Raw genomic sequence first — 26,260 nt, forward strand, 5'->3', positions numbered from 1 at the left:
TGCCCAATCCAACACTTCCCCAACCCCGAGCTGGGGCAGCATCTGGCTCGCTAGCAGCCTTTTTTTTTTTTAACATTTTATTAGAAAAACAGACAAAAGCAGACAGTCTAAAATGACCCCAACAGAGGCCTCAGAGGCAAATACAACATAAAATTTCGAAGGATTACATAATACCAACGTGATAACTGACATCATATTCATTTTCACTCAGACTGTAGCCAGTATTGGCCAACTTGACACAGCGATATCTATCAAAAACAAATTACACATTGCTCCTTACATGCATACAGGTTCAGTCACCCGGTACATAAACCAGAAAAACAAAGAGTGCATTGCAAACCGCCTCTCCCCTCCTTATCCCTTACATAAACCCTCACCCACCCATTCTGGCACAAAGTGCCTGACCTTAAACTTAACCTATACCTATGCGAGGCTGGAACAACCCCCTGAAGTCCAGCCCTTGCCACAACTTTTCATCCCCTCCTTCTGTCTTATCCCTTTCCCTACCTCTATAAAACTCCAGCTCGTGCATCCCTAACTGTAAACACTCTACAGTGGAAAAACATGACCCCTTTAGCGCCAACAGTGAGCATACTTTCCATAGTGCTACTTTGGTGCATGTGATCAAAACTGTCACCCCCCATGTCCCATCCGTCCCCTCTGATAACCCATATAAAACATTTTTGAGGGTGATCCCCGTTCCCCTTTCCATATCCTTCAAGTAGCTGGCTACCCGTCCTCACACCCGTTGCGCATAGAAACAGTCCCACAACATGTGTGGCACCGACTCGGGCTCATCACAGAGCTCCCTTGGGCACTTGGGGGACTGCGACAGCCCCCAGCAATAGAGCACCTGTCGCATTTTGCATGGGCCTCAACACCAGCTCCTCATGCTCCCCTTTCCATTCCTTCCCCACCAGCCCTTTCCACACCCTACTGACTTGCTCCAACCTCAGCTCCCCCACATCTGTCATCCTGTGCCTCCCCCTCATGAAATTAAAGACTCTTTTGGCATCCCCCAACCCTTCGAGCCCTAACCCCTCCAAGCCTGCCCTCGTAACAAAAATTCCAAGTCGCGCATAAGGGAGCAACATCTGCCAAGCCCATGCCCCTCTCCACCCGCTCCCAAACAGCCTCAACCTTCGTAGTAGTCTTCCCCCCACAGAACCTGCAGAAGTTGGAAACCATCCCCGGTGCTCCCCTCGCTTCCCTCACCACCATCTTCAACAAGTGCACATAAACAAAAACCTCTGCCTGGGTGGCTCTGGGGGGTGCCGCTGCCATGGAGGGAAGGACCAGGGCCCCCCTATAGCTCAGAGGGCCACTTGGCCCACTTGCCCCCTGGTTGTGGAAGAGGCAGGCAGGCTGTGCTGAAAAAAAAGGATTGGGCCCCTCACCACTTCTGTCTTCAGCAGGCGCCTGCTGAAGGGAGAAGTGGTGAGGGGCCCTATCCTTTTTTTCTACAAAGCCTGTCTGCCTCTCTCGGGGTGGGGGGAGCTGACAGCTGCATCGTTGCAATTTGCAAACTAAGCTACATCTAGATGTAATGATGCAAAATCAATGATGATTTTGCATCATTGATTTTGCAATGATGCAAAATCATTTAAACCCCCCAAAAGTCTTGCACATGTACACTGTGATACTATTAAGCCACACAAAGTGACATTTTTGCCATGTGTACATGTTAATGGTGTCACGTGTACAAGTGTCCATGGAGTGAGTATCAACTAAGAAGCCATAAAGAAAAGACCATGGGAAACAACTAGAGATATTCAGGTGGCTGAGATGAGGTTCTATGTTCAATTTTGATCTGAAGAAAAGGAAGGTACAAGAAGCAGATGGTTAACCATAGGCAGATCTAGGATTTGGAAAAGGGGGATGCAGATAGCATGGTGCCTCATCATATATTAAACTACAATCTTTTTTACAGTTAAAAAGCAACTAGAAGCATTACAAATAGACTAGGGGCCTAGAGCTGTATTATTCAATTTAAGATGGGAGCAAAAACAAATGTATATTTATTGGAATATGCATTAATTTACTATATCATATATAAAAACCACAATACACTAGGCAAAAAAATAATCAAAATATGTTGTTTCATTAATCCTGCAGTTATTAGAATTCAAAGGACATCTCTTTTTCAGATTCATAAAACAAAATCAAGCCTTCTTGAGCATCTTGTCAGTGCAACAAATGCTTAACTGAAAGCTATTTTCACACCTGAATTAATGTTTTTAGCTAGAGTTAAAAACAGAATGCAGGGCTGTGAAAGAGGAGCTACATTACCAGGAACAGCTATCAGACAGTAGAATTGCAGAAGGAAGGATGGTCTGATTAGCTGAACATCAAGACCATTAAAAAGGAGAGGGGGCCATTAAAACCCGTGGACTGAAAAGTTTAGAAGGAATCAAGTAGATTATAATGAGCTATGAAGTCAAGTGACTCTCTCCTTGTTGCCTGGATAGAAATGCTACTGCCACTGCCAGGAAGTTGGTTTTAAGCTTTGGGTAGAGAAGGAATCAAAGGAGGGTGCACCACTGCACCCCTAGATCTGCCCCTGCGTATGACATTTATGGAAGGTACTAAGACAGGATAAGATACAGAAAACAGAAATAATGCAAAGGGACCTAGTGGGAACAGAAGGTAGGCAGGAGGTAAGGCAAGCTCAGCTCAGGAAAGAGCATCATAAAACACCTGAGAGAAGCAGGAAAGAAATCCCAGGCAGTGATTTGACTGGCTGAACACATGGCAGAGAGTTTCTCCAGTACTGGGCTATTGAAGGCCTTGGAACAGTCTCACCAGAGCTTGCAGATGCCCTGCAGTTTGGGAGCTCCAAGATCAAGTGTAATGAAGCATTAGTAAATGTACAATAGGAACAACACTGTCCAAGTCAGGAACAAGAGATGGCCTTTATGACCTAGAGTTCCTTCTCTATCAGCAGGAAGAGAGATTGAGCCTCAGATCTTCTCCCTATCAGCACCCACAGAGCAACAGACCATATATTCCCAGCACGCTCTTCAGTACTTTACACTTAAGCCTCAGGGATGAAGGACAGCTGTGGCAGGTCATCAGTTCTCCTTCCTTCTATTGGAAGGACAGCAGCACATTTTAATCACTTGGGATAATTTCCCCAGCAACTCCTTCCTCACTCCCTCCTTTCCAGAATGTAATGGGCAGTCTAGCTAACAAACTCTCAGCTTGAGAAGTGGGAGCTGGTACCATAGGTCCACTGGCCACTTCCCCCCTTTCAACTCCACTTGGGAGGGACTGGAAAGGGCTCCCTCCCCACTGCCAGCTGCTGCTATCTTCCTCCCAGTCTGCTAAGCTGTTTCTCCACAGAGAGGACAGAGGCATTGATGGGATGTTTCTAAGATAGGCGAGGGCCATTTTGGGAGCAGCGTATGAGCTATCACATCCTAAACAATTCCTAGTGACAAAGGGAAACCAGAGCTATCAGTGGTCTTTCCTATCCTAGCTTCACAACCACCTGCTGTCTTCATCAGGACCCTGCTGCTTCTCTTGAAATGATGTGGGGATTCAAGATGTTTCTTTTGGGTGTAGCTCCAGCAAGAAGGGCCCAAATCCCACTTGGTTGTTCTCCTGGACCAAACCACAGAAGTCCTCCCCGCCACAGAGGAGGCAGTAGCATGGCTTAATGGACAGGCTATGGTGTTCAGCACCAGAAAAACTAGATTTTCACTTCATCTCTAATCTTCTCTCAGTGTGTGGCCTAAGGGAAAGCAAAGCACAGCGTGTTCTCTCTGTTAGAGGGGGATATTAGTCCTTACAGCAGCCCAGAGGCACGCAGAGCAGAGCACTTTGCAGAGTTGAGAGAAGGACCCAGGTCCCTGTATTCTCTTGAGAAAAGCTGGATACAGCCTCTAGGCCAAGTCTCAGCTGTTCTCAGCAGTGGCAGATGACAGAACAAGGAGCAGCGGTCTCAAGTTGCAGCAAGGGAAATTTAGGTTAGATAGTAGGAAAAACTCTCTCACTGGGAGGGTAGTAAAACACTGGAACAGGTTACCCAGAGAAGTTGTGGACCCTCAGAGGTTTTTAAGACCTGGCTAGACAAAGCCTTGGTTAGGATGATCTAGTTGGGGCTGATCCTGCTGTGAGCAGGGGGTTGGACTAGACGATCTCCTGAGGTCCGTGCCAACCCTCATTTTCTATGATTTTATGACCCTGAAGGGCTGACAAGGGGGTGTTGTTGCTCTACCCTGAAGGGAAAAAAGATTGCCAGGCCCTCAGGGGAGGCTTTTGAGCCAGGGAAAAAGCTAGACCAAGGATTTTCCTTCTGTTTGGACCCCTTTTGTTTGTGCTTTCATTTGTCCCACATGAGGGTGAGGGAAACTGAGGAAACGGTCATCTCACAGCACAAGGTAAGCAAGCTCCTGCAGCTGGCAAAACACTGGGCTGTGGCATTTTAACTGAGAGCTGTTGCTGCACATTAACACTTCCAAGACTGGTGTTCTCCAAGGAGCATCTGGCTGCTTTGGAGAAAGCAAAGTCCTAGAGTGAAAAAAAAAGGAAAATTCAGGTGACCCTGTGAAATCTGGTACCATTCTATCGACTTTGATGAAGCCGTGACTTCTTATGCCACACTTAATTTGGCCCAGAGGGAGCCAAAGGCTACTATCAAGAAGGCAGAGGGAGGTGTCTGTCTGAGGGTAAGTGCTGAACTCCAACTCTGAACTTGTCTGGTTTTGTATTTGGCTTAAATTCTCAGGTCTGCCTTAGAGTCCCAGTGTGGACTTGACTAAGATCTACCCTTAGGGATCTGCTGTGCTCTGCAGTTCACCATATGTTAACAAAGAGTGACAGTATGTCCTTTTCTCTAGCTTCTGTCTTGTCTGTTCAGACTCTGAGCCTGGGAGCTCTTACGCACATTGCTAACTTCCCTTTTTTCACTGAAGCCAATGGTACTCTTCTATTCCTGTAAACACATGCAGGGCTGGGGGCTTACTGTGTAAGCTCTTTGGAAATCTAACGGTCTGATTAAACAGGGCTTAGTACACTGAAGGCTGATGTCACTTGGGGCCTCTGAGCATTATAGCAGATGGCCACTGGCCTAAATGACATTTGAGTTACAGTGACTCTCAAGTCAAAGGGTCTGGTGTCCAATACAACTTGTTTTTCAGCAGCACCAGAGAGAACTTTTTGGTCACATCTCTGCCATAACAAATCCCCCTTCCTCTGACTCCCCCCTTGTTGGCTACAAATGTCCAACTCAGGATCCTTAAAATTCTAGTTTATTAGGCAGATTGAAACACTGTAATCATAAACCTTGGGGCTGGTCCCCACATACACACACATGCACACACATACACACACACAGTAGCAGACTACAGAGTCAGGTATACCTATCCTACAAGCGCTGGAGTCTGTCGTTGAGGCTTCTTTCAGTGTGGTGTTATCTTCCAGAAGGGGGTCGCCGGCTGGTCCTTCTGGCTGGACAGGTCTGGTCGAGTTGGAGATCAAGAGGGCACCGCTGAGGGTCACTTTTCACTGCCTTTTATCTGTCCCTGGCAGACTTTGGTAACTCCCCAGTTTTCAGGTTTGCCCAATCCAGGGGTCATTGACCCTCGTGGGACTTCCCCCCCCTCGGTGGCTACTGGATGGCATCTGTCAGACCCAGGGGTCGTCCGCATGTACGTGCAGGTTTGGGAGTCCGTTGATGAATTTTGAATAGGGCTCTGGGAGCAGTTGATCTGGAGATATTCAGCCCAAAAGTTGGTCTCTGGCGTTGATTAACTCAGGCCAGGGCTTCTAGCCCTTGATTAGTGACGTTTAGAGATTTCCGGTTGTTACATTGTCTTCTATTGAGTTCTTCCCTTGGTTGATCTGCAGCTTCCCAGGTGTTAATTGCTGTGTGCTACCTTGTTACACATTCAATCACTGATTCACTCACTCTTTCAGGGGCCAGCCTGATACAGAGAAGGACAGTTTGATTCCTGCCCTTGTTAACATTGTTACAATGTATAACTTACTAAAACACATTTAGTTGAAAGTTGAAAGGTGAGGAGTATAAAATATAAGCTACAAATGCCATGGCACACAAATAGATAAAAATACCAAACTACAAGGGGAGATACAAAATGCACACATACAAATTTTAAAACACAATTCCTTATCTTAAAGTGAAAGAGAGAGGAAGGAAGAAAAGGTAGAAAAAGAGAAACATATCCAAAGAGGGGAGAGCAAATGCAGGCAAGAGGAAAAGGGGGCTTTCTGCTACACCCTGACTCTCACAAATCCCAGGGCCTATGTGGTCCATAATAAGTGTGTCCTAAAGGCTGTAGCCAAGCCCCTGGATTCTGCAGCAGTTCAGCTGCAGCAAATTGGAGGTTCTGCTTCAATTCCAGACACATGCTTGAATTATTTTTAATATGGACATGATTATTGCACTCAGCACTATATTCTCCTAGTACTTACTTTGATATTAAACTTCATTAGCTTACCATGTCCTCAAATGTTTGGTCTTAAGCATGCCAAAGTTTTTGATATTGACAGTGCATCAATGAAGTCCAGTTGTCAGGCAGGCCTATTTGATGCATATAGAGACATGGGCAGGGGCCCACAAAGGAACTGTTAGCCCCCTCTTTTATTAAAGAGGGGGCTAACCACAGGGTGGTTGTGTGCAGCCACAGAGGTCTTGGGACAACTAATGCAAACAACAGGGACAGGAGTGAGGGTCAGAAGTTAATGACGAGTGCTGTAAGAGGGACACTGAGCAGAGCACACCGTCCAGTGCCCACTGGCTCTCAAATAAATCCAAGGAGCAAGTGAACACTGCCAAGTGAAACTCTGCCTGGATGTGTGAACAGATGAGGGATTGTCAGGCAGGAAATAGGGGCTTTGGAAATGACATAGAGAGCAATTAGGACTTCTGGTTCCTGGTAGTCACAGGAAGTGGTCCAGTGTTGTGAGAGGTACAAGGATGTCTAGCTGATCAGCAGGGAATTAGTGAATGTAAACCTTGCTGTGGTCATCCTTAGCATTCAGAGTTAACACCCCATTAGCAATGAGTAAGGCAATACACGGCACCTTTAGGGAGATTTTGGGAGCTGACTGCAGCAATGATTGTGCTATTTTGCAGTTTGTCTGCATTTCAAAGGTATTCTTTCCTTCCTAAAAACTAGAGATTGCATTTGTTTGCAATGAGCATTTAGATTATGGAACACGAGTTGAATTCTCCAGGGCTCACTGTCTCACCCAGATCTAAGGGACAGCTGTGTTCTCCTTGGTGGAGAGAAGCATCAGTCTCTTGTATTGGGAGGGGTACAACAGACTAGGCAAAACAGACCTCAGGCTGAGACCTAGAAAATACAGCCTGTGCTCCAAGCTCTGCATGGAGTCACTCAGCTGGACCTTTTTTATGCCTCTGTTTTCCCCATCCAGAAAACAGGGTTGCTGATACCTCCCCATTTTCCACAGGTCTTTTAAGCCCTTTGGAAAAGAAGTACTTTGCAAGTGATAAATGTTGCTGGTCTTGTCAGTTCTGGGGAGTGATCAGGAGGACGAGAGATCCCAGGGCTGTCAAAAAGAGAAAAACTGTCAAAACAAATGGCTCAGGGATAATTCCAGCTTACGTTATCATGTGTCAGAGTGAACCAGGAAAAAGAGGAAGTGGAAAGAGAGGGACAAAGAAGATTCATATAGATATATAGATTCATATAGATGTTAGGGTCGGAAGGGACCTCAATAGATCATCGAGTCCAACCCCCAGGAGGAAGTTGGAAGATGCCAGGAGGAAGTTGGAAGGGGCAGGGCAGAAGGCTTTCTGTGAAGAGAGGGAAGAGGGAATTGGTCATCTCGGTCCATAAAGGAAATAAATGGGCCTGGGGTGAAGTCTGGGTGTCATAGCAGGGCCATAACTCCTCAGCTGGCCCAGGCAGTGGGCCTTAGGGTCCTGCTGAAACTCTAGTGATGGCTGGGGCAGATGCAGCTGTTCAAGCCATCCAGGATATAAGTGAGGGGGGCATGGCTCACCAGCTGCTGCTCTGTTTGGGCTTGTGCTGGCTTTGAGTTGCCAAGATGAAGTCAAATTCCAGAGAGGGGGTGTTTAGATGCTAGTTCTGGTAGGGGTGGGGTAGAATGGAGTCCATTCCCTTTATCAGAGTAGTTGAAGGCTGCTATTAAATCCCGCCTCAGTCTTCTCTTCTCCAGACTAAATAAACCCAGTTTCCTCAGCCTCTCCTCACAAGTCACATGCCTCAGCTGCCTAACCATTTTCATTGCCCTCCACTGAACTCTCTCCAATTTGTCCACATCCTTTCTGTACATAGGGGAGCTCACTAGCTGTCAGCATAGCTGAGGTGTCAGAGTAGCTGAGACTCTTCCTGACTTTATCAGATGAAGAAGTGAGCTTAGGCTCCTAAAAGCTTATACATTTAATAGCTTTCATAGACATTAGGGCTGGAAGGGACCTCGTAAGATCATCAGGTCCAGGCCCTGCCCAAAGGACAGGAAGTCAGCTGGGGTCAAAGAATCCCAGCAAGATAAACGTCCAAATGTTTCTTAAAAGTGTCCAAAGTAGGTGCTTGCACCACCTCTGTGAGGAGTCTATTCCAGGCCTTGGGGATTCAGACAGTAAAGCAGTTTTTCCTTATGTCCAGCCTAAAACGATCTTGCAGGAGTTTGTAACTGTTGGACCTTGTCTTCCCTTGGGGTGCTCTGGTGAACAGACATTCCCCCAGATCCTGATGTCATTTCCTCTTGGGTCTGGTGTTCCTCATTTCCTGGCTGAGTGCATAGTGTTCTTGTGTGCTTGCAAATGCTCTTTTCCCCAGAAATCATGAATGACTGGTGCCTCCTGTAACTGTGGGGGGCACCATGGTGGTGATTGGGGACTGCCTGCAGCCGCCTCCTGCCCACGGTGTCAGCGGTGGTGAGTGGCAAGTGCGGACTGCCAGATATGCTACCGGCCTCATCAGTGATGAGGGGGTGGTGGATGCAAGTGGTGACCATCTGCAGAAGCCAGTGGTGACTTTGGCAGCGGCCAATCTTGGGGGGGGGGCACATGCCCCCCGGTGACCCCCCATGCATTGCCTATGACAGAAATGGCTGCATTTTGAGACTCTGCAAAGTGTTTCCTGAACATTTTGGTTGTGCAAAGCCGGCAGAGAGTGCTGGGATCCTTGGCCAGCAGGCGCTGCAGCTATGTGAGAAAGTGTGTGTTCCCTTCTGCTGCTGTCCGCCCTCCCACCATGAAGTTTTCTCTGCAGGAAGAGACCCCCCCTGCTGCTAGAGGAGCAGGCTGACTGATCTCATCTCCAACCCCTTGATCAAAGACACCGCCTTTGGAAAGTTTCTGGCTTCAGAGCTCTCTGCTGATCTAGAATGCCAATTAGGCTGGCCCAGAGCCTGGAACATCAAAGAAAGCTGGCATGGGGCAAGGTGGCCCTGGGGACTTAGCAATTAGAAATACCAGCCTCAGCAGGGCCCCTCCAATCTCTCTGCCCTTCTCCTCCTCCCAGTTGCCCTCTCTGCCCTCTCAGTTCACCCTCTCGCCCCTCTCCACTGTTCCTGGCTCTCTGAGCTAGACTCCCCCATCCTCTATTCTCTTTGTTGCTTTGTCCACAAACTACATCAATGATTTATTTCTCCCTCTCTCCTTCCCCTCTATCCATTCTCCTCCTCCTCTTTTTGCATCTTGCATCTTTCTTCCTCCTGCCTCCCTATTGAATTGCAGTAATGCTCTGGCTTTCTCCTGAAATACTCGCACCTGCCCTCTCCCCATAGTTCTGTGGCACATGTGGGGTCTGTTTCTTCATATACACTCCTTGGTTGCCTGCAAGCCCACCAGGGAGATCCCTGCTGTGTGCAGTGAGTATGCCTGGAACACAGCACACAGGCAAAAGCACAAACCAGGCAGAGAAACCCAGCAGCATTTATTCATATTGCACAAGGGAGAAATCCCAGCCTCACTTCCTGAGCCATAGCCTTGTGCCCCAAGCCCTGGAGATCACATCTGACCCTCCACAGGCACAGCACTGTGGGATGCCCAGCCCCTCACATGTCAGCTGGGACAGAAACTGCCTTTTAACTGGGAGTGGAGTCGGGAGCATAAGTGTATAGCTGTCATGATGATGAGATTGTGCCACTTTGACTGCATGGGGGAGGGAGCAGCAGCCAGAACAATGGTGATTCTGTGGAGGAGAGGGACCTTAGGCTGAGGGTACAGAGATACTGGGGCAGAGATTATCAAACTAGGAGTATCATGTTTTGAGCCTGGTTTTCCCAATGGTTCCATCCCACCCACCAACCCCATTCCAATGCTCTCCTTCCAGGCACTTGCAAACCCCATCATGCAAAAGAAGTCTGATGACAGCATTGAGGAAACAAGATTAAAGTAACCACACTTGGATATGGCAGGCTCATCTGCATGGTTGGATTTGCCTTTTCCTTGGGGTGCATGTCAGGACCAACTTGTGCCTTGATTCTTATAGACTTGCCTCTCTCTCTCACTGGCTGCTGGGTTCTGCTGGCCGGTCTGCCATCCCTTCTATTTTAGTGTCATCCACAACTTGGATCAGGACTGTAGTCAGACCAGGGAAGCCTCTGACAAGGCCATTAGGCAGCACACAAAGGCAGGGTGGCTTGGAGAAGGTCACCTGGACAGCACTAAAACTAGCCAATATCATCGCTAGAAGATGCTTCACCTGTGGGACAGAAGCAGTCAGGAACCCCTTCGGCCTCTGCCTTGACAGGGGCGGAAAAGAGATGGAGCCTCCCCACAAAGATTCTTCTAGTTCTTTGTGGAGCCGTTACTTCATTGGGCGGGGAGTGATCAACCTTCTCTCATGGGACACCACCAACACTGACCCAGCCATGCTGGCACTGAGTACTAGGAACTGCTGAGCCAAGGAGATACTACTGGACACAGTTCAGAGAAGGGCCAGAGGGAGTGATTTACGAGAGGAGATAAATGACACTGAGCTTGGTTAAATGTTGATTGAAGGAATAGAAATACAGTGGTTCCAGAGACATTTTAATAGTGCAAACAAGCAGGGAGAGGGATTATTTAGGGTGGAAAAAGGTGGGGCAGCTGGAAGCTCCATGGTTTGGGACATTTACTGCTGAGCTGTATAAAGCACTAGAATGTGCCCTCTGGGTGACCAGGGTGGAGGGAAGAGACTTGATGATCTTAATAGATTTTTCCATTTCAAGTTCCCATTATTCTATCCACAAGCAGGGGGGAGGAGAGACGGAAATGTAATAAAATCAAGCTTTGCATTTTTGATGTGCTGTCTAAGAAATCATTTTAATAACAGGGTCTGTGATAAAATTAATCTAAACAGCTCTTGGTGTGAGTTGTGCGTTTCCTTGCAGTTGGGGTTTTGGAGTGAAGAGGCAAACAAGGCTCTGTCTGGTAAAGAGCAGAGAATCTGTGGAAGGAAGATTTAACTTCAGAGCATGAGCTAAACTTCCTTTGAAACACTGGGAAAGACAGACCCCCAGACAGAAACCAGAATTCCTGGCAGGGATAGTAGAGACACACTGCTTCAGTTCTGCCAGTGAAGGAAGCTTTGAATTGCTTTATTTTCTCTCTCTGTCTCTCTAGGTGTGTCTACACATGATGTTAATGCTATAAAGGCTTACTGCACAGTAAAATATTGCGCAGTAAGCCTTCCTTGGGAGCACATCTACTTGTGCTCCCTTTTGGGAGCAAATGTGCTCACAACAGGAGCAGCCTGGTACAGGATGGCTCCTACCCTGCTCCCCCCTCCCCCCCCCCCCATAAGCCAGAGGGAGCTCCAGGCTCCCCCGGGATGCTAGCCTGGGGGCTAGAAGGCAGGGAAGTGCAATGCACACAGGGTGAGAAGAGTTCTGCTGGCTGCAGCAGTAGCTGTCTCCTGGCCCTGTGCACCTCTGGAAGGGTCCTGATGTTCAGGGGGCCAGGGAACAGCTGCCACTGCAGAGCTCTCCCGGCTCCATGCACATGGGGACAAGCCTTCTGCCCACTGGGGCTTCCTCCCACAGCCAGGGGCTGGCCAGGAGCTGTCCTGCTTCTGGGGCAGCTCCCAGCTAGCCCCTAGCTGCTCAAGGATTTCCCTGCCTAGCTGGGGCTGGTTGGGAGCTGCCCCAGAAGTGGGACAGCTCCTGGCTAGCCCCCAGCTGGGCAGGGAAGCAGAGAGCTCCTCATTCCTGGTGGTGCTTGGCTCCAGCTCCTGTGGGGAGCTGGGTAGCACTGGGGCAGGGGTGAGGCAGAGAGCTACCCAGTCCTGGTGCTTCTTGGCTCCTGGAGGGAGCTGGGAGATGAGCAACGCCAGGACTGGGGGAATTACCCGTTCCCTGTAGCCCCCTGGTGTTGGGGCTGACCAGGAGCAAATTTGTCAATCTTAAACAAGATCAGCATCTTCACATGTGCTACTGTGCAGTTAGTTTACTAGTTGGTATCTACTGCACAGTTAGTTTACTACTAAACTACATGTAGACAGTGATGCTTTACTGCACAGTAGAATAATCTACTGCGCAGTAAAGTGTCTTGTGTAGGCATGCCCTCTGTGTCTCTCTCTCTCTCATGCACACACACACACACACACACACACACACACACACACACACACACACACGTATCCCATCCCCCTCCCTATCCCAAACAAAAGCACTAACCTTCTTTGCACATACAACCAGTGCTCCTCGTCAGAGCACTCACACTAGTGCTCTGATGTATGCACAAGAGGCTATATTTTCTAGCAGCATGTGCTAATTTTGATCACCTCAGTTTGGGGATTCCTAAGGCACCAGGGTCACACTCGACATGAGTGGGCAAGTTTGAAAATGTAGACCTAAATGTGTACAGCAAGAATAACACCTAGGTACCTGTGAGTACTGAAAACATGCACATGAGGATTATAGAGGGGTTGTTGAGGATCCAGTTAATCTGAGCTGGGAAACTCAGATCCATTGAGGTCCAGTATGCATGCAGGGATTTGCACTATATCATATCATATATCATATCTCAAATATATACTAGAGTGTCTTACATGGTGGCAAACTTCTTGCTTTCTGTTCTCCCTGCCTCATATGGTCAATGCAGTATCCATGGGTAGCACCAGTCATCCAGGTGGGCCTTGTTCTATCATATCCTTTATTATTCTATCTGTAGGCACTGATGCTTTGAGTTTTCATTGGCAGATTCCACTTCTCCCACAGAAATGGTGTGGGTAGACAGATGGGAGTGCAACATTCATAAGGGAGCCACAACAGACCTTGGTAAGATTGACAGACACTCTTGGCAGTTTGGTTGTATTCAGGATCACAGATAGGAGTTCAGTTCCCACTGACATATGTCATCTCATCTTTTCAAGACCAAAGTGGGGGTTCATTCACTGGACAAAGAGCTTCTCTCTTTCATTCATATCATCTGCAGTGGACAGTCAGAAGATCCTGAGTTCCCTCTGGCGGAGTTGTGGGCAACGGGTTGCTAGTTGTTGTAGAGCTTTTTTCATCCAGCAGTCTTCTCTGCACAGTGTTTGGTAAATGATGCGTCCAGGCCTCAGGGAGTTGGGTGCCTTCAGCATCTCTCTGCAGCAGGCCTTGGCAGTATCTAGCATTCTCCTCCTGGATCTGGGTGACCTCTGTGTTCCTTCCAGAGAAACCTGCAACGTGGTTGGGTAAACCACTGGCCACACTGGCCACATGGACTTTGTTGCTGGCTCTCTTCTTCTTCCTGTTCTTCTTCTGAAAGAGAAGGCAGGTGAAGACTTGCTTGAACCTCTTTCGGAAATGCTTGGAGATGAGGGCATAGACGATGGGGTTGAGGCAGGAGTTGGCATATGACAGGCAGTGGGAGGCCAGGCGGCAGGCATAGGTAGCTCGGTTGAAGGGGAAGTGGCCAAACCAAAAGCACAGGATGACTAGATGGTGAGGCATCCAGCAGAGGCAGAAGAGGATGGCCACTGCCACAATCATCTTTGTGACTTTGCGCTTGGCTTTACGAGACTCTGAGATCCTCTCAATGGGATCTACAGAGGTCCACAGGAACTTGATAGTCCTGGCATAGGCCAGGCTCACAACCACCACAGGCAGGAGGTACCCAAACACAAAGGTGAGGATGTCCAAGATCTTACGGCGCTGGTCCTCCCAGATGGGGACACAGAGAGGCAGGCCCTGGTAATGGACTATCTGGTAGTAGCTGAGGTAGGGCCCCGCAAAAAATACCGATAGGGTCCAGATCACCACAATGGCAACTCCTGCATTCCTGGAGGTGCGGAGGTCCCGGGATTTCAGTGGGTAGCGGATGGCTAAGTACCTGTGGGGCAGGGGTGACATTTACATGAAACTAAGAGAAAGCAAATGAGCAAGCTGCTACTTCCATGCTGTTCTGTGCATCCCCCTTCTGAGAATGCCAACTCCATCAGGGCCTCCTGCTGTCTCCCCTCCTCTGCCTTAGAAAAGGAGGATTACGACTAATTTACCCAATACTCAGGACCACCTAAACCATCTGATCGTCCTTCCTTCCTAAGCACTCTTCATCCCTGTACTTCCATCCCCCATTGGACACCTGGATCTTCCTCTATCCAGCCCCTGGAGGGTTTCTTGTTTCCTGACTGTTGCCCTGTGACATCAGGCCCTGACTGAGTATTGCATGCCCCTTGAAGAGCACAAAATCCAATCTCAGATCATTTCTGTTTGGAAGGACAAACCACCCTGTCCCCAGGGAGGTAGGAAAAGGCTTGGGTTACCAGACAGAGGGAAAGCTTGTTGGGATGTATGTATATGGGGTGGAGGTGAGACAAGGAATAGCAGAGAATGGAGGAGGAAAGAAAAGAAAATTGGGGGGGGGGAGGAAGATAAAGACAGATATCCATTTGGAACTAAGGAAGGGAGGGGATATCTGCCACTTGGCAGAGAAGTGAATGAGTGGAGGGAGATGGAGGCCTGTGGAACTGATCATGGTGGATCTGCTGAGGTAGGTGTGGAGGGTAAGGGAAGATGTATGGTGCTGCACAGTCCCTGTCATTAGATCAGGAAAGGACAGGAATGATAGATAGACCCAGTGGATGAACACAAGGTGGGTGTCCTAGGTGGCTTGTGTTAAGAAAGTCCCTCAAATTCAATGAAGAAGCTTCCAGGCAGGGTGAGTGGGGACACAGTGAGGACACTTGCCTGTCGACAGAGACAGCAGCTAAGGTGAAGCTGCTAGCATACATGGTGAAGTAGATGAGGAAGTGCACAGCTTTGCAGGCAAAAGGGCCAAAGAGCCACCCGTCCAGTGTGTAGATGGTGGCTTGGAAGGGGACGCAGCAGATGATGAAACACAGGTCTGCCATGGCCAAGTTGAGGATGAAGAGATTGGTGGTGTTGTACTTCACCTGGCCATTGCGCAGCAGTACAGCTAGCACTAGCCCATTCCCCACGGTGCCCAGGATGAAGATGAGGGAAAAGACCACAGGCACGATGATGCCTGCAGCACGCACCTCCAGGCTGTCAGAGGAGGAGGTGTTCCAGCTGCCAGGCATCTCCTCGTCAGAGAGCATGAGCCTGGCAAGACATTGAAAAGAGACAAATGGCAGGTTCCCTGTATCCATGGTACATCTCAGGCATGCCCATCAAAGGTACGAGATACAAGAACTCCTCTCAAAGAAAGCCAGTGGGCCTAGGGTCAGCTTGGTTCCTACTGGGGGGTGGCTCTTTTAATGCCTCACTGAGTAGGGTACTGTCTATAGGCCTCTGGGTGTGAGAGAACCCAGTGTGAGTCTTACCTATGTTACACTATGGGCAGTAATGACTTTAGACCTATGCAGCTGCAAAATCCCTTCTGTTCCAAGAGTCCAACATCCTACTTCCATTGAGCCATCCTCCAGAGCCCTGTTTCTGATTCCCTCTGCATGGTCCTGTTTGACTCCAGTGACCATGGCCTATGGCAGGGTTGAATTTCATAGCAGTTTGTCTGCTCCCCACTTGGAAAGCTGTGCTTTGGCTCCATCTCCTGGCTCCTGCTCCATATAAAGGAGTGTCCTGAGAAGCAAGGGATTTACCACTGCCTGACAGAAGGTGGAGGGACATTTGGGGGTATTGTAGATACTGGGTGGTGGTGAGACCTGGATCAGAAGTGGAGAGGAAGCTGGGTGAGGTGCTCTTCTACATGGTTTCACATTGATACTACAACAGCTGGGATCAGCACAATGACACCCTAAGGGAGGTGCCTGAGGTGGAGTGGTATTTGGGCATCTAGACTTTGGGTCGGGGGGAGACCACAAAAGGTTGGACACTATCCCACTGGAGCCCAGCAATGGGTGCTAAGCTGCTATACCAAAAATGAGAGGTCACATAAGGTCTCTGACTGATGCCCTTCCCTCTCCCTGGTCCAATTTTCCCTTGGATATCAGTAATGACGGCATCTAGAGGTGCAGAACTCCTCCATCCACTGTGACGTAGTTGGCAGGAGAGGTGCTAGGATCAGCCAGTCAGGATTTGCTTGGCTCTTGGTCCCTGGCAGCCCCTGAATGTGCAGAGTCCCTCTTTCCCCACCAGTTAAAGCTGCAGGGTGTCAGTACCGGCTCTGGCGCCAGCCCCCAGAGGGAGCCTCTGCCAGGCACCACTTGACCCTCTTTGTTTCACTGCATTCCCAAAGCCATTAACCCTCTTGGGATTTCTTGTTTGGGTGAGTTTTAATCTCTGCTTTTGCTTGCCTGAGCACAGTGGAGACTGGAGGGAAGGTTGGGGTGGGGGGAGAGGAGTCCAACTCCTAATCAAGGCCAATGGCTGGGAGGTCTGTTGGCCTAGGGGCTATACTACCCCAGAGGGGAAGGCTTTTACACTGATAATCTAGCACAGCGTTTCTCAGCCTGTGGGTCACAGCCCAGAAGTGGGTCCCAAGAATATATGAAATGGTCGCGAACAAACTTTAAAAATGGATTCTCCATTAAAGGAAAAAAAGTGGGAAGCTGTGGCTGTTCCCTTGCAGGCTGGCGAAGTTCCAGCCTGGGGGGGGGGGGGAGGGGGGGGGCTGCTTGGGCCCCCCCCCCCCGGCCACACACCCATGCCTTGCTCCACACACTAGGGCCTGGGGCAGCGGGTCAGGAGTGAGGGGCACTGGGCCGGGACTGGCCATTGATGTTTACAAATGGGTCCTGGTACAAAAAAGACTGAGAACCACTGATCTAGTACACACGGCTACCAACGTCAGAAGTAACACCCGGCAGTCCTGGCTCCCTCCGCCCTGTCCCACCCTGAGACAGTCCTCCCCATTTCCTCAGCCCCAAACCCTAGCTATTTTTTTCCAGGCAGAAGCCACATCCTTGAGGTCATTCTGTCCCATGCCAGGGAGCGGCTGCCTCTGGCTGGGTTTGAAGTAATAATCACATGACCCCATAGAGATGAACCAGAGAAAAAGAGCCCAGTTCTTGTGCCCATGGGGAAGGCAGCGGGAATGCTTTTCGTGCCTTGGGTTCTACCTTGTGTGAGTCACTTCATTGCTCTGTGCCTCTGTTTCCCTTCCCTCCCCTCTCCCCCTCTCCCCTCTTCTAGTTCACTTGTGAGATCTCTGGGGCAAGGCCTGCCTTTCACTACGTGTATACATGAAGTGCCCAGACCTCTGAGCAGTACAGGAATGCAAAGCATTAACCATTAAGAAACTTAATTAAGCTGCACGAGCAGTGAGTATGCTGTAGTATTCTGATGGCTTCCAGAGCCTCACCTAGACCCCTGTCTCAAACAGGACATTGAGTGACAGAGCACTTAGCCACTGATGCATGGGCATCATCTCTTGTAACAGCAGTTCTCATTATTATTATATCCTTGGAGCAAAGTGCCAGTGAAATAATCCTGAGAGAAGGATGCTGTTACCTAGCAACAGCTGAGACCCGATTAACTCCCTTACGGGTATCACAAGCCCCTCAGTCCCAAGTCCTCTCCTGACCTTACCTTGAAGGGAACATGTCTTTCATCCTCCTTCCCAGAATCCTCATTGGGACATGCCAGGAGACTGTCTCTGTGCTGCTGGCTCTGATGTCCCTCTTGCCCCAGAGCGAGAGGGGGCTGTTGCTGCACCTCTTACCCACAGGGTCCCCTCTGCCCCATGTGGGATGGGTCTAGCTCTCCTGCCTAACACCCCCAGAGGCCATCTCTGCACTGCTGACTCTGGGTGCCCCATCCCACACCAAGGGGACGTCCGTGGAGGTCTCACCCACCGAGTCTCCTTTGCATGACAGTGAGAGAGGGCTGGCTGTCTCTCCTGGGCAGGGGAAAGGGAGGCTTCTGCCCTTCTTCAGCCACTGCCTCCCCACCCTGCCAGTAGAGCCTGGCCCTCCCCTCCCTTCAGAAAGGCTGGACTCACCTTAGCGAGGAAGATTGCTCAGGGCTGTGTGCCTCACTCCAGAGAAACCCTCAGCCCAACCTGGGCAGCACCAGCGAGAAGACAAGAGCATGGAAGAAATCCTAGATTGCTGCTGTGCTGTGCCCCTCTCCCTCCCTGCCTGTCCCTCAGTCAGGGATGCAGAAAACTCTGAGAGTTTGAAGGAGTAGTGTTTCTCCCGCTGCCTCTCTGGCTCTTGCCTCTTCTCAGCACATTGCTCTACTCTGGTCTCTGCTTTCCTTTCTTCTCTCTCTCTCCGCTCTTGCTTTCTGAGCCCATTGATCTTTTTTTTTTTTTCCTTGAGGTTGGATTTGGAGTTAACCCCTCTCTACCCAGTCTCTCTCCCTGGGTCCATCAGCTCCCCTTCCTTGTAGAAGATGCCTGACAGGATGGGGAGTGGGAGCTGCAGAGAAGAATGGCTTTGATAGCTTGGTAAGAGCACAAGGAAGGAATGGGACACAAATTCCTATAGACCCTGCTGAGCTCCATGAAGACCTGTTTCCAACATAGCACTGATAGGAAATACAAGTGCACCAGCAACCCTAATCAGCCTTCTGACCCATTCCCACTCATGACCACTGTGAAGCAGAGACTGAGCTCCCCAGACAACAGAGTTGTAAGCTGTTTTCATTCCTGCCATGTGTAGAAGCCCAGGTCACAGACCAGCTTTCTGTCCCTCACATGATGGCAGCTGACACTTGGGAAAGATGGAGATGCAGAAAATTTTCAACTAGAGGAGGTGTTCCCCACCCCTGGCTGTTCAGCTTTGCTGTCCCCAGAAGAAGGAGCTGTGGCACCATGATAGGGGGATCCTGGGAGGCAGGGGCTCCTCCATGTAGGAGATCACACTGCCTGGGGACAACCAGACACACAGGCTGGGCTCTAGAGTTGGTCATTGGGTGACCATGAGGTTGGAAGAGCCAAAGGGAGGCCGCGACTGTGCCTTCCCCAGCAAGAGTTGCTGTGCCCTTTGGGAGGGGAGATGTACGGGGCTTGAGAGGGTGGTGGGGTGGGTGTGAAAACACAGGCCAGCGTGCCATGAACAATATGATCCCAGACACACTACAGCTCTATGCAGGTAGGGAGGGCAATGGCTGTGTAGAGGCCAGTTAAACGCATATAGTTAAACTCTACTGCAGCAAGAGAGAGAGATAAAGGGACCCACAGGCTGGCTCCTTTGTCTCTGTGAACCCAGTACTCATGTTGCCATGGGAATGGGATTGCTTGCAGGCTGGTGGCCTTGTCAAGGAACAGCTCAGGTGAGGTGTACCTGGCGGCTGGCTCTCCAGCAGGGCTTCAGAGGAAAGGGAACCCATGTCTCTTTCAGGCACGGCTTCTCCCACCCCACAGCCTGAAACACTGGGCTGACAGACTGAAGTTTGGAGAAGGAGAAAAAGCACATGCAAGTATCTCCCCCACCTCCACTCACCACCCCTGTCCCTTCCCCACAGGCTGTAATCTGGGTTGTGTTGCCAAGCTGATGCACCCCATAAAGATTCAGAAGGGAAGGAGCTACCCCAGATGGCAGGATCAGTGCTGCATGGAGGCAACAGCCAGCTATTCAAACACATGACATGTGGCTCCTGGCTTTGAAGTCTCTCCCTCACATACCCCTCACTGCTTTCTGTTCTGCCAGCTCCAAGAGCAATGGTACCCCGACCCTCAGCAACAGTGGCTACATCCTGCATCATGCCTAACACTGGACATTACACTCCAGTAGCAGCCCCTGCATCTCCTGTTGGATCTAGCAACACCTCCCTTCCTTGCCTAATGGCAACCACTGCTCCCTACAATCTCCACAGCCCCTGCAGTCCTTTGTGCACCAAATGGGAATCATTGTACCTCAGTGTTCATTACTTCCCCAATGGCACCTTCCCTTGCAGGGCCTACCAGCACCCACAACGCCAAGAAACCCCAGCAGCACCAGCTACACCTCTACAGCCAGCAAAAAATATCTTTACTCCTGACACCCAGCAAACACTGCCCTTGCACCCCCAGCTACAATTGCTGCAGTCAGCAGCTCCTGCTGCCCACACAATACTGAGCTATGCCCCCCCACCCCGGGGGATGGGGGTTTCCCTCTGAATAGTTGGTTGATGGTTGTGTCTCTGTGGGCTGCAGCAGCATCTAGTATCAGTCTGTAACTAGGGTAAAGGGGAAGGATTTCTCTCGGCCAAAGGGATCCAGTGATAACCAGAGGGAGGGGACTACAAATGTGAGCCTGCAGCACAAGACACTCAAGAGGAGACCTGCGGAGCTGCGCCTAACATGGAGGTCAGAGCATGGCTCCTCTGCCTCCTGCTGCCAGGGACAGTGGCCCAAGGGTCTCTGTCCTCTGGAGCATCCTTCCTTTCCCAGGAGGGAGAGCTCTTCCTTAGCGAGAACCCCGTGCCACCAGAGAAGACCAGTGAGACATCCTCCCACAACCCTGATGTCTACCTCATCCGAAGCAAGCCGTCTGCCCATGTGAGGCCATATAGCCTGTCCCTCACCCCTGATGACTACCACTACACCCCCAAGCCCAAGCATCTCAGGGCCCCCCGCCTGCTGAAGCTACTGGGCTCCTCCTACGACCCCTTCTGGATGTCCCTGGAAGACCCACAAGGCCGCAACACCAGCCTGGAGGAGCTGGGCACCCTTAGCCAGGACCTGGCCGATGGTACCAGCCGCTACCGGAGAAAGTTGCTGCGGGCAGCAGAGGATTTGGAGTTCCCCCTTCTGCCAGTCTCAGAGGAGGGGCTGCCAGGCAACCTGAGCCAAACCATCACCCACCACCTCCGCCAGTGGCTGGTGGACAGTGCCACTTGTCACCTGACCTCATCCTGGGTGGACCTGGGGCCTGTCTTCTGGCCACGGTGGGTGCGTCGCACAGAGTGCGATGCCTCCCATACTCACTGCTCCTGGCCGCCAGGCATGACCTGCCACCCTGCCCAGTTCACCCACATCAAGCTTCTGGTCTGGCATTGCTGGGCGAGCAGGGACCCAGGCATGAGCACATCCAGAGTTACCCAGCAGTGCACCTGGAGACAGATCCCTTACCCAGTGGTAGCTGCATGCAAGTGCTCCTGTCGATAGCCGACGCAGGAGGAAGAGGAGGAGGGCACTCCTTCCTCCTTGGAAGCTCGGCTCATGGGTGCGTTGCTGCCTCTGGGCTCCTTGAAGGGCTTGCTGCCATGTATCACTCACTGGAAATGGCCTGTGCAGCTGGCTGGAGAGGCTGATTCCACCATGCAGAAACAACAGACAGAAGTTTTCATGGACCAGCAAGATGCTGAGAGCGATACCCCTGAGACCCCGCTGACCACAGCCCTTGAAAGCCAGCACCCTCTGCGAGGAGGTTGAGAAGGTGGAATGTGGGTGGATCATCAGGACTTGATTGTTGGGGGAGCTGGGACTTGGAAAGCCCTGCCGCGGCCAAGGGAACGAAGCCGAGACCGGAAGGAGGTGGAAGTCAGAGGCGCCACCCTTTCTCCTGTGTTTCCACCCATTACGGCTAAGTAGGATCTAGAGGTGAAGTAGATAGGTGCGCTGGGCTTTGCAGGATCTAGGGAAATGGCAGGGATCACTGTCATTGTCCTTGAGCCCTGCTGCTAGCATGGGGAAATAAAACTACAACAGGTGAATGTGGGGGTGTCTGTGGTGATCATTAGTTACCTGGAGCCCAAATGCTGTATCTGCTGTGAGAAACCAGCTGGGTTATTAGTCTGTGTGGCATAGGGGGCCGTGCCTTTGCCCATTGACTGGCATATCATGGGTACAAGCCCCCACTTCTGCCTACTGGCTTGTCCCCAGTACACACATGGCAAGGCCAGTGCAGTGGGGAGTGGGTGCTGTGCTGTCCTATCCAGCCAAGCTCCCTGGTTCTGTTGGCTACTCCTGTGGACAGGGCAGGGCAGCAGCCTGGTGAGAGGAGATGGTTTCTTTTTACCCAGCAGGGCTGATCCGTAGCTCACTGAAATCACAGGATCTTTTCCATTGATTTTGGTGGGCACTGGGCTGGGGTCTCTTTCAGGTGATACCCCACATGGTGAGATGCCAGGGAGGTAACTTTTCCTTTGTTTCCAGAACAGTTTCCACTGTTTTCCATAGCGGTGCCAAGGAGAGAGGGGAAGGCCCCAGTCTTGGAGGCCACAATGCATTGTTTACCCAGGGAGTCCTTGTGTGAGCCTGTTGTTCCCACTGGTTTATCTGCTGTGAAGGACTTGGGATAGGGGTCGGCTCAGTATCCCGACACAGCCCAAACAAACCAATTCAGTGCAGCCCTGTGCCTGGGCCTGCCGCAGCATCAAACCCTTCGGTTCCTCCTGCCTCTCTTGTGTGAACCCTCGAGTGCAGGGTTGGTCTGCTCTCCATGGGCAGAGTGGGATCAGTGGGATGTGAGAGAGCCAGGCACAGCTCTTGTCGTGGCGAAGATAGTGCCCTGAGCTCAAGAGGCAGGAGCTTGATCAAACCCATGCTGAATGAGGTACAGGTGTCTGTCTGTCTGTCTCTGCTCTCAGGAACCCCAGCACTGGAAGAGCAGAGGGTGCTGAGAGAGACTGGCAGAGCTGCGCATGCTGGAAATAGAGGCAGAGCTGTAGGTTAGGACTGACATGCACTGGTGCAGCAATGGGCTTGAGAGGAACTGATTGGGCTGTATCAGCAGAGGGAGAATTTAGGTGCTTTGGAGAGGCCATGGGGGAACCAGGACTGGAGCAGCGTGCTGCATGCATGTGTGCATGATGTTGGGACTTGTGCAGGTTCTGCTTCAGGGCTGAGGTGCACAGGGGATTTATGGCATGAGGTAGGACTGGAGTGGTGGAGTGGGCTGCAGTGCAGGACAGAAGTGTATAGGCTGAGCTGTGGGGAAGTCTTGGAGCACAGCACGGGAGGGGTATGTCATGCCACACAGAAGTGCCTCAGTAGAGCCAGGACTAGACTAACAGGGTACATTGGCCTAGGCCCAGGTATTCTCCTGAGCTGTCCAATTTCTACAGTCCTGCAGGGTGGAGGCTGCAGGAAAACTGCATTGCCTGCAGCCATGTGATACATCCCCAGCAAACTGGGGGGTTGCTGCAAATGCAACATAAACATGAATCCTGCAATCAGTAGCGACTGCATTATTCATGGGCCTTATTTCAAGCTGAACTCAATGTGCCCAGACCTCCCCATTGGCTGTAGGCCTGGGTCTCAAACTGTCAGCTGCAATCAGGGAGGCAGTGGAGGGAGACACAGAGGCTAGCAGACAGAAGGCAAGGCAGAGCAAGGCCTTAGCAGCAGGGGTGGGGAGTGTTGGTGTGGGCAGCCAGGAGAGAGGTCAGAACCCTCCTCCCTGGCAGCTGGGCAGCGGGGAGTTTTGAGGTGAAGCATATGGGATTGGTTGGGAAGGGGTTTGGCAGCTGGAGAAGAGGCACAGGGGTCTTGTTACTAAGGGAGTTTGCCCAATGGCACTGTTGGCAGCCAGCAGGCACTGCCTCTGTCCTTCCCAGGAGTCCCACCTCAGGGCTTTCTTCCTCTTTTCACCTTCTGTTCCTCATCTCCCATGCAGCCAGCAGCACTGGCCTCAACCCCTGCCTCTGCCTGGGCAGCACTGCAAAGGGGCTGAATCAGCACAGCAGAGCTGTGTGCCTGGTTGAGGGTTGTCCTGGGCTGGAATAGCTAGGGAGGAGAAATGCAAATCAAGGACAAAGCTGTAGAGAAGCCCAACTGGGAAAGAACCAGTGACTAAAGGTGAAGAGGAGTGCATCAAAGGCAAAGGCTAGGAGACTTTCTCACCCAAGGCTCTGAGACCTGATCGTTTTCTCCTAGCTCTTCTAGCAGAGACAAACTGGGCCAGTGCTGCCTATCTATCCCTGGCACTTGTATACCAGTGAGGCACTTTGGCAAATTCATAAAGAGGCGGTAGTCATGGGGGACCTAAACTACCCGGACATCTGCTGGGAGACGCAGACAGCAAAGTCCCACCGCTCACGCAGGTTTCTAACCTGTGTACAGGACCTCCACCTGACACAGGAGGTGCATGGTCCCACTAGGAGGAATGCCATACTGGATCTGGTATTGGCAACAGGGGATGACATGATAGGGGACCTCCAGATCGGTAGCCATTTGGGAGACAGTGATCACCTAATAATAGAATTCAACATAAGACGTCGAGTGGGTAAGGTAACTAGTAGGGTGAAAGTGCTAGACTTTAGGAAAGCTGATCTCAATGCACTCAGGTGATTAGTCAAGGACGCACTGCAGAGTAGGAGCTTTGAAGGGATGGGAGCCCAAGAAGGGTGGCTGTGCCTTAAGGAAACAATCCTTCAGGCACAAAGCAAGACGATCCCCGGGCGAGGCAAAAAAGGGAAAGGGGCCAGGAGGCTTCCATGGCTGACCAGAGAAATCCAGGGCAGCCTAAGGGCCAAAAGGGGAGCACATAAAAAGTGGAAACAGGGTGAGATCACTAAAGATGAATATACCTCCTCTGCTCGTGCTTGTAGGAAGGCAGTTAGGCGGGCCAAAGCTACCATGGAGCTGAGGATGGCAACCCAAGTAAAAGACAACAAGAAACTGTTTTTTAGATATATTGGGAGTAAAAGGAAGGCCCAGGGAGGAATAGGACCCCTGCTAAATGGGCAGAAACAATTGGTGATGGACAGGGGGGACAAGGCTGAACTCCTCAACGAGTTCTTTGCCTCAGTGTTCCTAAGTGAGGGGCATGACAAGTCTCTCACTGGGGTTGTAGAGAGGCAGCAGCAAGGCGCCAGACTTCCATACGTAGATCCTGAGGTGGTGCAGAGTCACTTGGAAGAACTGGATGCCTTTAAGTCGGCAGGCCCGGATGAGCTCCATCCGAGGGTGCTGAAGGCACTGGCCGACATCATTGCAGAGCCACTGGCGGGAATATTCGAACGCTCGTGGCGCACGGGACAAGTCCCGGAGGACTGGAAAAGGGCTCGTGGTCCCCATTTTCAAGAAGGGGAGGAAGGAGGACCCGGGCAACTATAGGCCAGTCAGTCTCACCTCCATCCTTGGTAAAGTCTTTGAAAAAATTATCAAGGCTCACATTTGTGAGAGCCCGGCAGGGCAAATTATGCTGAGGGGAAACCAGCATGGGTTTGTGGCGGGCAGATCGTGCCTGACCACTCTAGTCTCTTTCTATGACCAGGTTACGAAACGCCTGGACACAGGAGGAGGGGTGGATGTTGTATACTTAGACTTCAGGAAGGCCTTCGATACGGTATCCCACCCCATACTGGCGAACAAGTTAAGAGGCTGTGATGTGGATGACTACACAGTCCGGTGGGTGGCGAATTGGCTAGAGGGTCGCACATAAAGAGTCGTGGTGGATGGGTCGGTCTCGACCTGGAAGGGTGTGGGCAGTGGGGTCCCGCAGGGCTCGGTCCTTGGACCGATACTCTTTAATGTCTTCATCAGTGACTTGGACGAGGGAGTCAAATGTACTCTGTCCAAGTTTGCAGATGACACAAAGCTATGGGGAGAAGTGGACACACCGGAGGGCAGGGAACAGCTGCAGGCAGACCTGGATAGGTTGGACAAGTGGGCAGAAAACAACAGGATGCAGTTCAACAAGGAGAAATGCAAAGTGCTGCACCTAGGGAGGAAAAATGTCCAGCATACCTACTGCCTAGGAAATGACCTGCTGGGTGGCACAGAGGTGGAAAGGGATCTTGGAGTCCTGGTGGACTCCAAGATGAACATGAGCCGGCAGTGTGACGAAGCCATCAGAAAAGCCAATGGCACTTTATCGTGCATCAGCAGATGCAAGACGAATAGATCCAAGGAGGTGATACTTCCCCTCTATAGGGCGCTGGTCAGACCGCAGTTGGAGTACTGCGTGCAATTCTGGGCACCGCAATTCAAGAGGGATGCGGATAACCTGGAGAGGGTCCAGAGAAGCGCAACTCGTATGGTCAAGGGCCTGCAGACCAAGCCCTACAAGGAGAGACTAGAGAAACTGGACCTTTTCAG

General features: G+C 51.0%; 2 protein-coding genes across 3 annotated transcripts; one reads left to right on the forward strand and one right to left on the reverse strand.

Moving 5' to 3' along the window:
* Window positions 1–5,236: 5,236 nt before the first annotated feature.
* On the reverse strand, window positions 5,237–18,588 carry GALR3 (galanin receptor 3). 2 transcript variants are annotated; one of them, XM_006258968.3, is made up of 3 exons: window positions 18,290–18,588; window positions 15,118–15,492; window positions 5,237–14,260 (listed from the first exon to the last, which is right to left on the reverse strand). In XM_006258968.3, exons 2-3 carry the CDS (start codon window positions 15,486–15,488, stop codon window positions 13,369–13,371), a joined length of 1,263 nt encoding a protein of 420 aa, XP_006259030.3. In that variant the 5' UTR covers window positions 15,489–15,492; window positions 18,290–18,588; the 3' UTR covers window positions 5,237–13,368. The 2 variants fall into 2 exon arrangements, with proteins under 2 accessions (XP_006259030.3, XP_019344764.2); XM_019489219.2 differs by lacking the exon at window positions 18,290–18,588 and adding an exon at window positions 17,878–18,263.
* Window positions 18,589–19,589: 1,001 nt separating this feature from the next.
* Window positions 19,590–21,930, forward strand: LOC102573079 (noggin). The gene has a single exon (XM_019489220.2). It carries the CDS (start codon window positions 20,576–20,578, stop codon window positions 21,380–21,382), a length of 807 nt encoding a protein of 268 aa, XP_019344765.1. The 5' UTR covers window positions 19,590–20,575; the 3' UTR covers window positions 21,383–21,930.
* The last annotated feature ends 4,330 nt before the right edge of the window (window positions 21,931–26,260 follow it).

Source organism: Alligator mississippiensis, chromosome 4 (assembly GCF_030867095.1).
Source record: "Alligator mississippiensis isolate rAllMis1 chromosome 4, rAllMis1, whole genome shotgun sequence".
NCBI lineage: Eukaryota > Metazoa > Chordata > Crocodylia > Alligatoridae > Alligator > Alligator mississippiensis.

Coding starts and splice junctions, on each gene's coding strand:
- GALR3 (XM_019489219.2), bottom strand. CDS start 17,921: ATGAGGATTCTGGGAAGGAGGATGAAAGACATGTTCCCTTCAAG. Junction 15,493..17,877: donor AAAGACATGTTCCCTTCAAG/GTAAGGTCAGGA, acceptor ATGTCTTGCCAG/GCTCATGCTCTCTGACGAGG. Junction 14,261..15,117: donor GCTGCTGTCTCTGTCGACAG/GCAAGTGTCCTC, acceptor CCTGCCCCACAG/GTACTTAGCCATCCGCTACC.
- LOC102573079 (XM_019489220.2), top strand. CDS start 20,576: ATGGAGGTCAGAGCATGGCTCCTCTGCCTCCTGCTGCCAGGGACAGTG.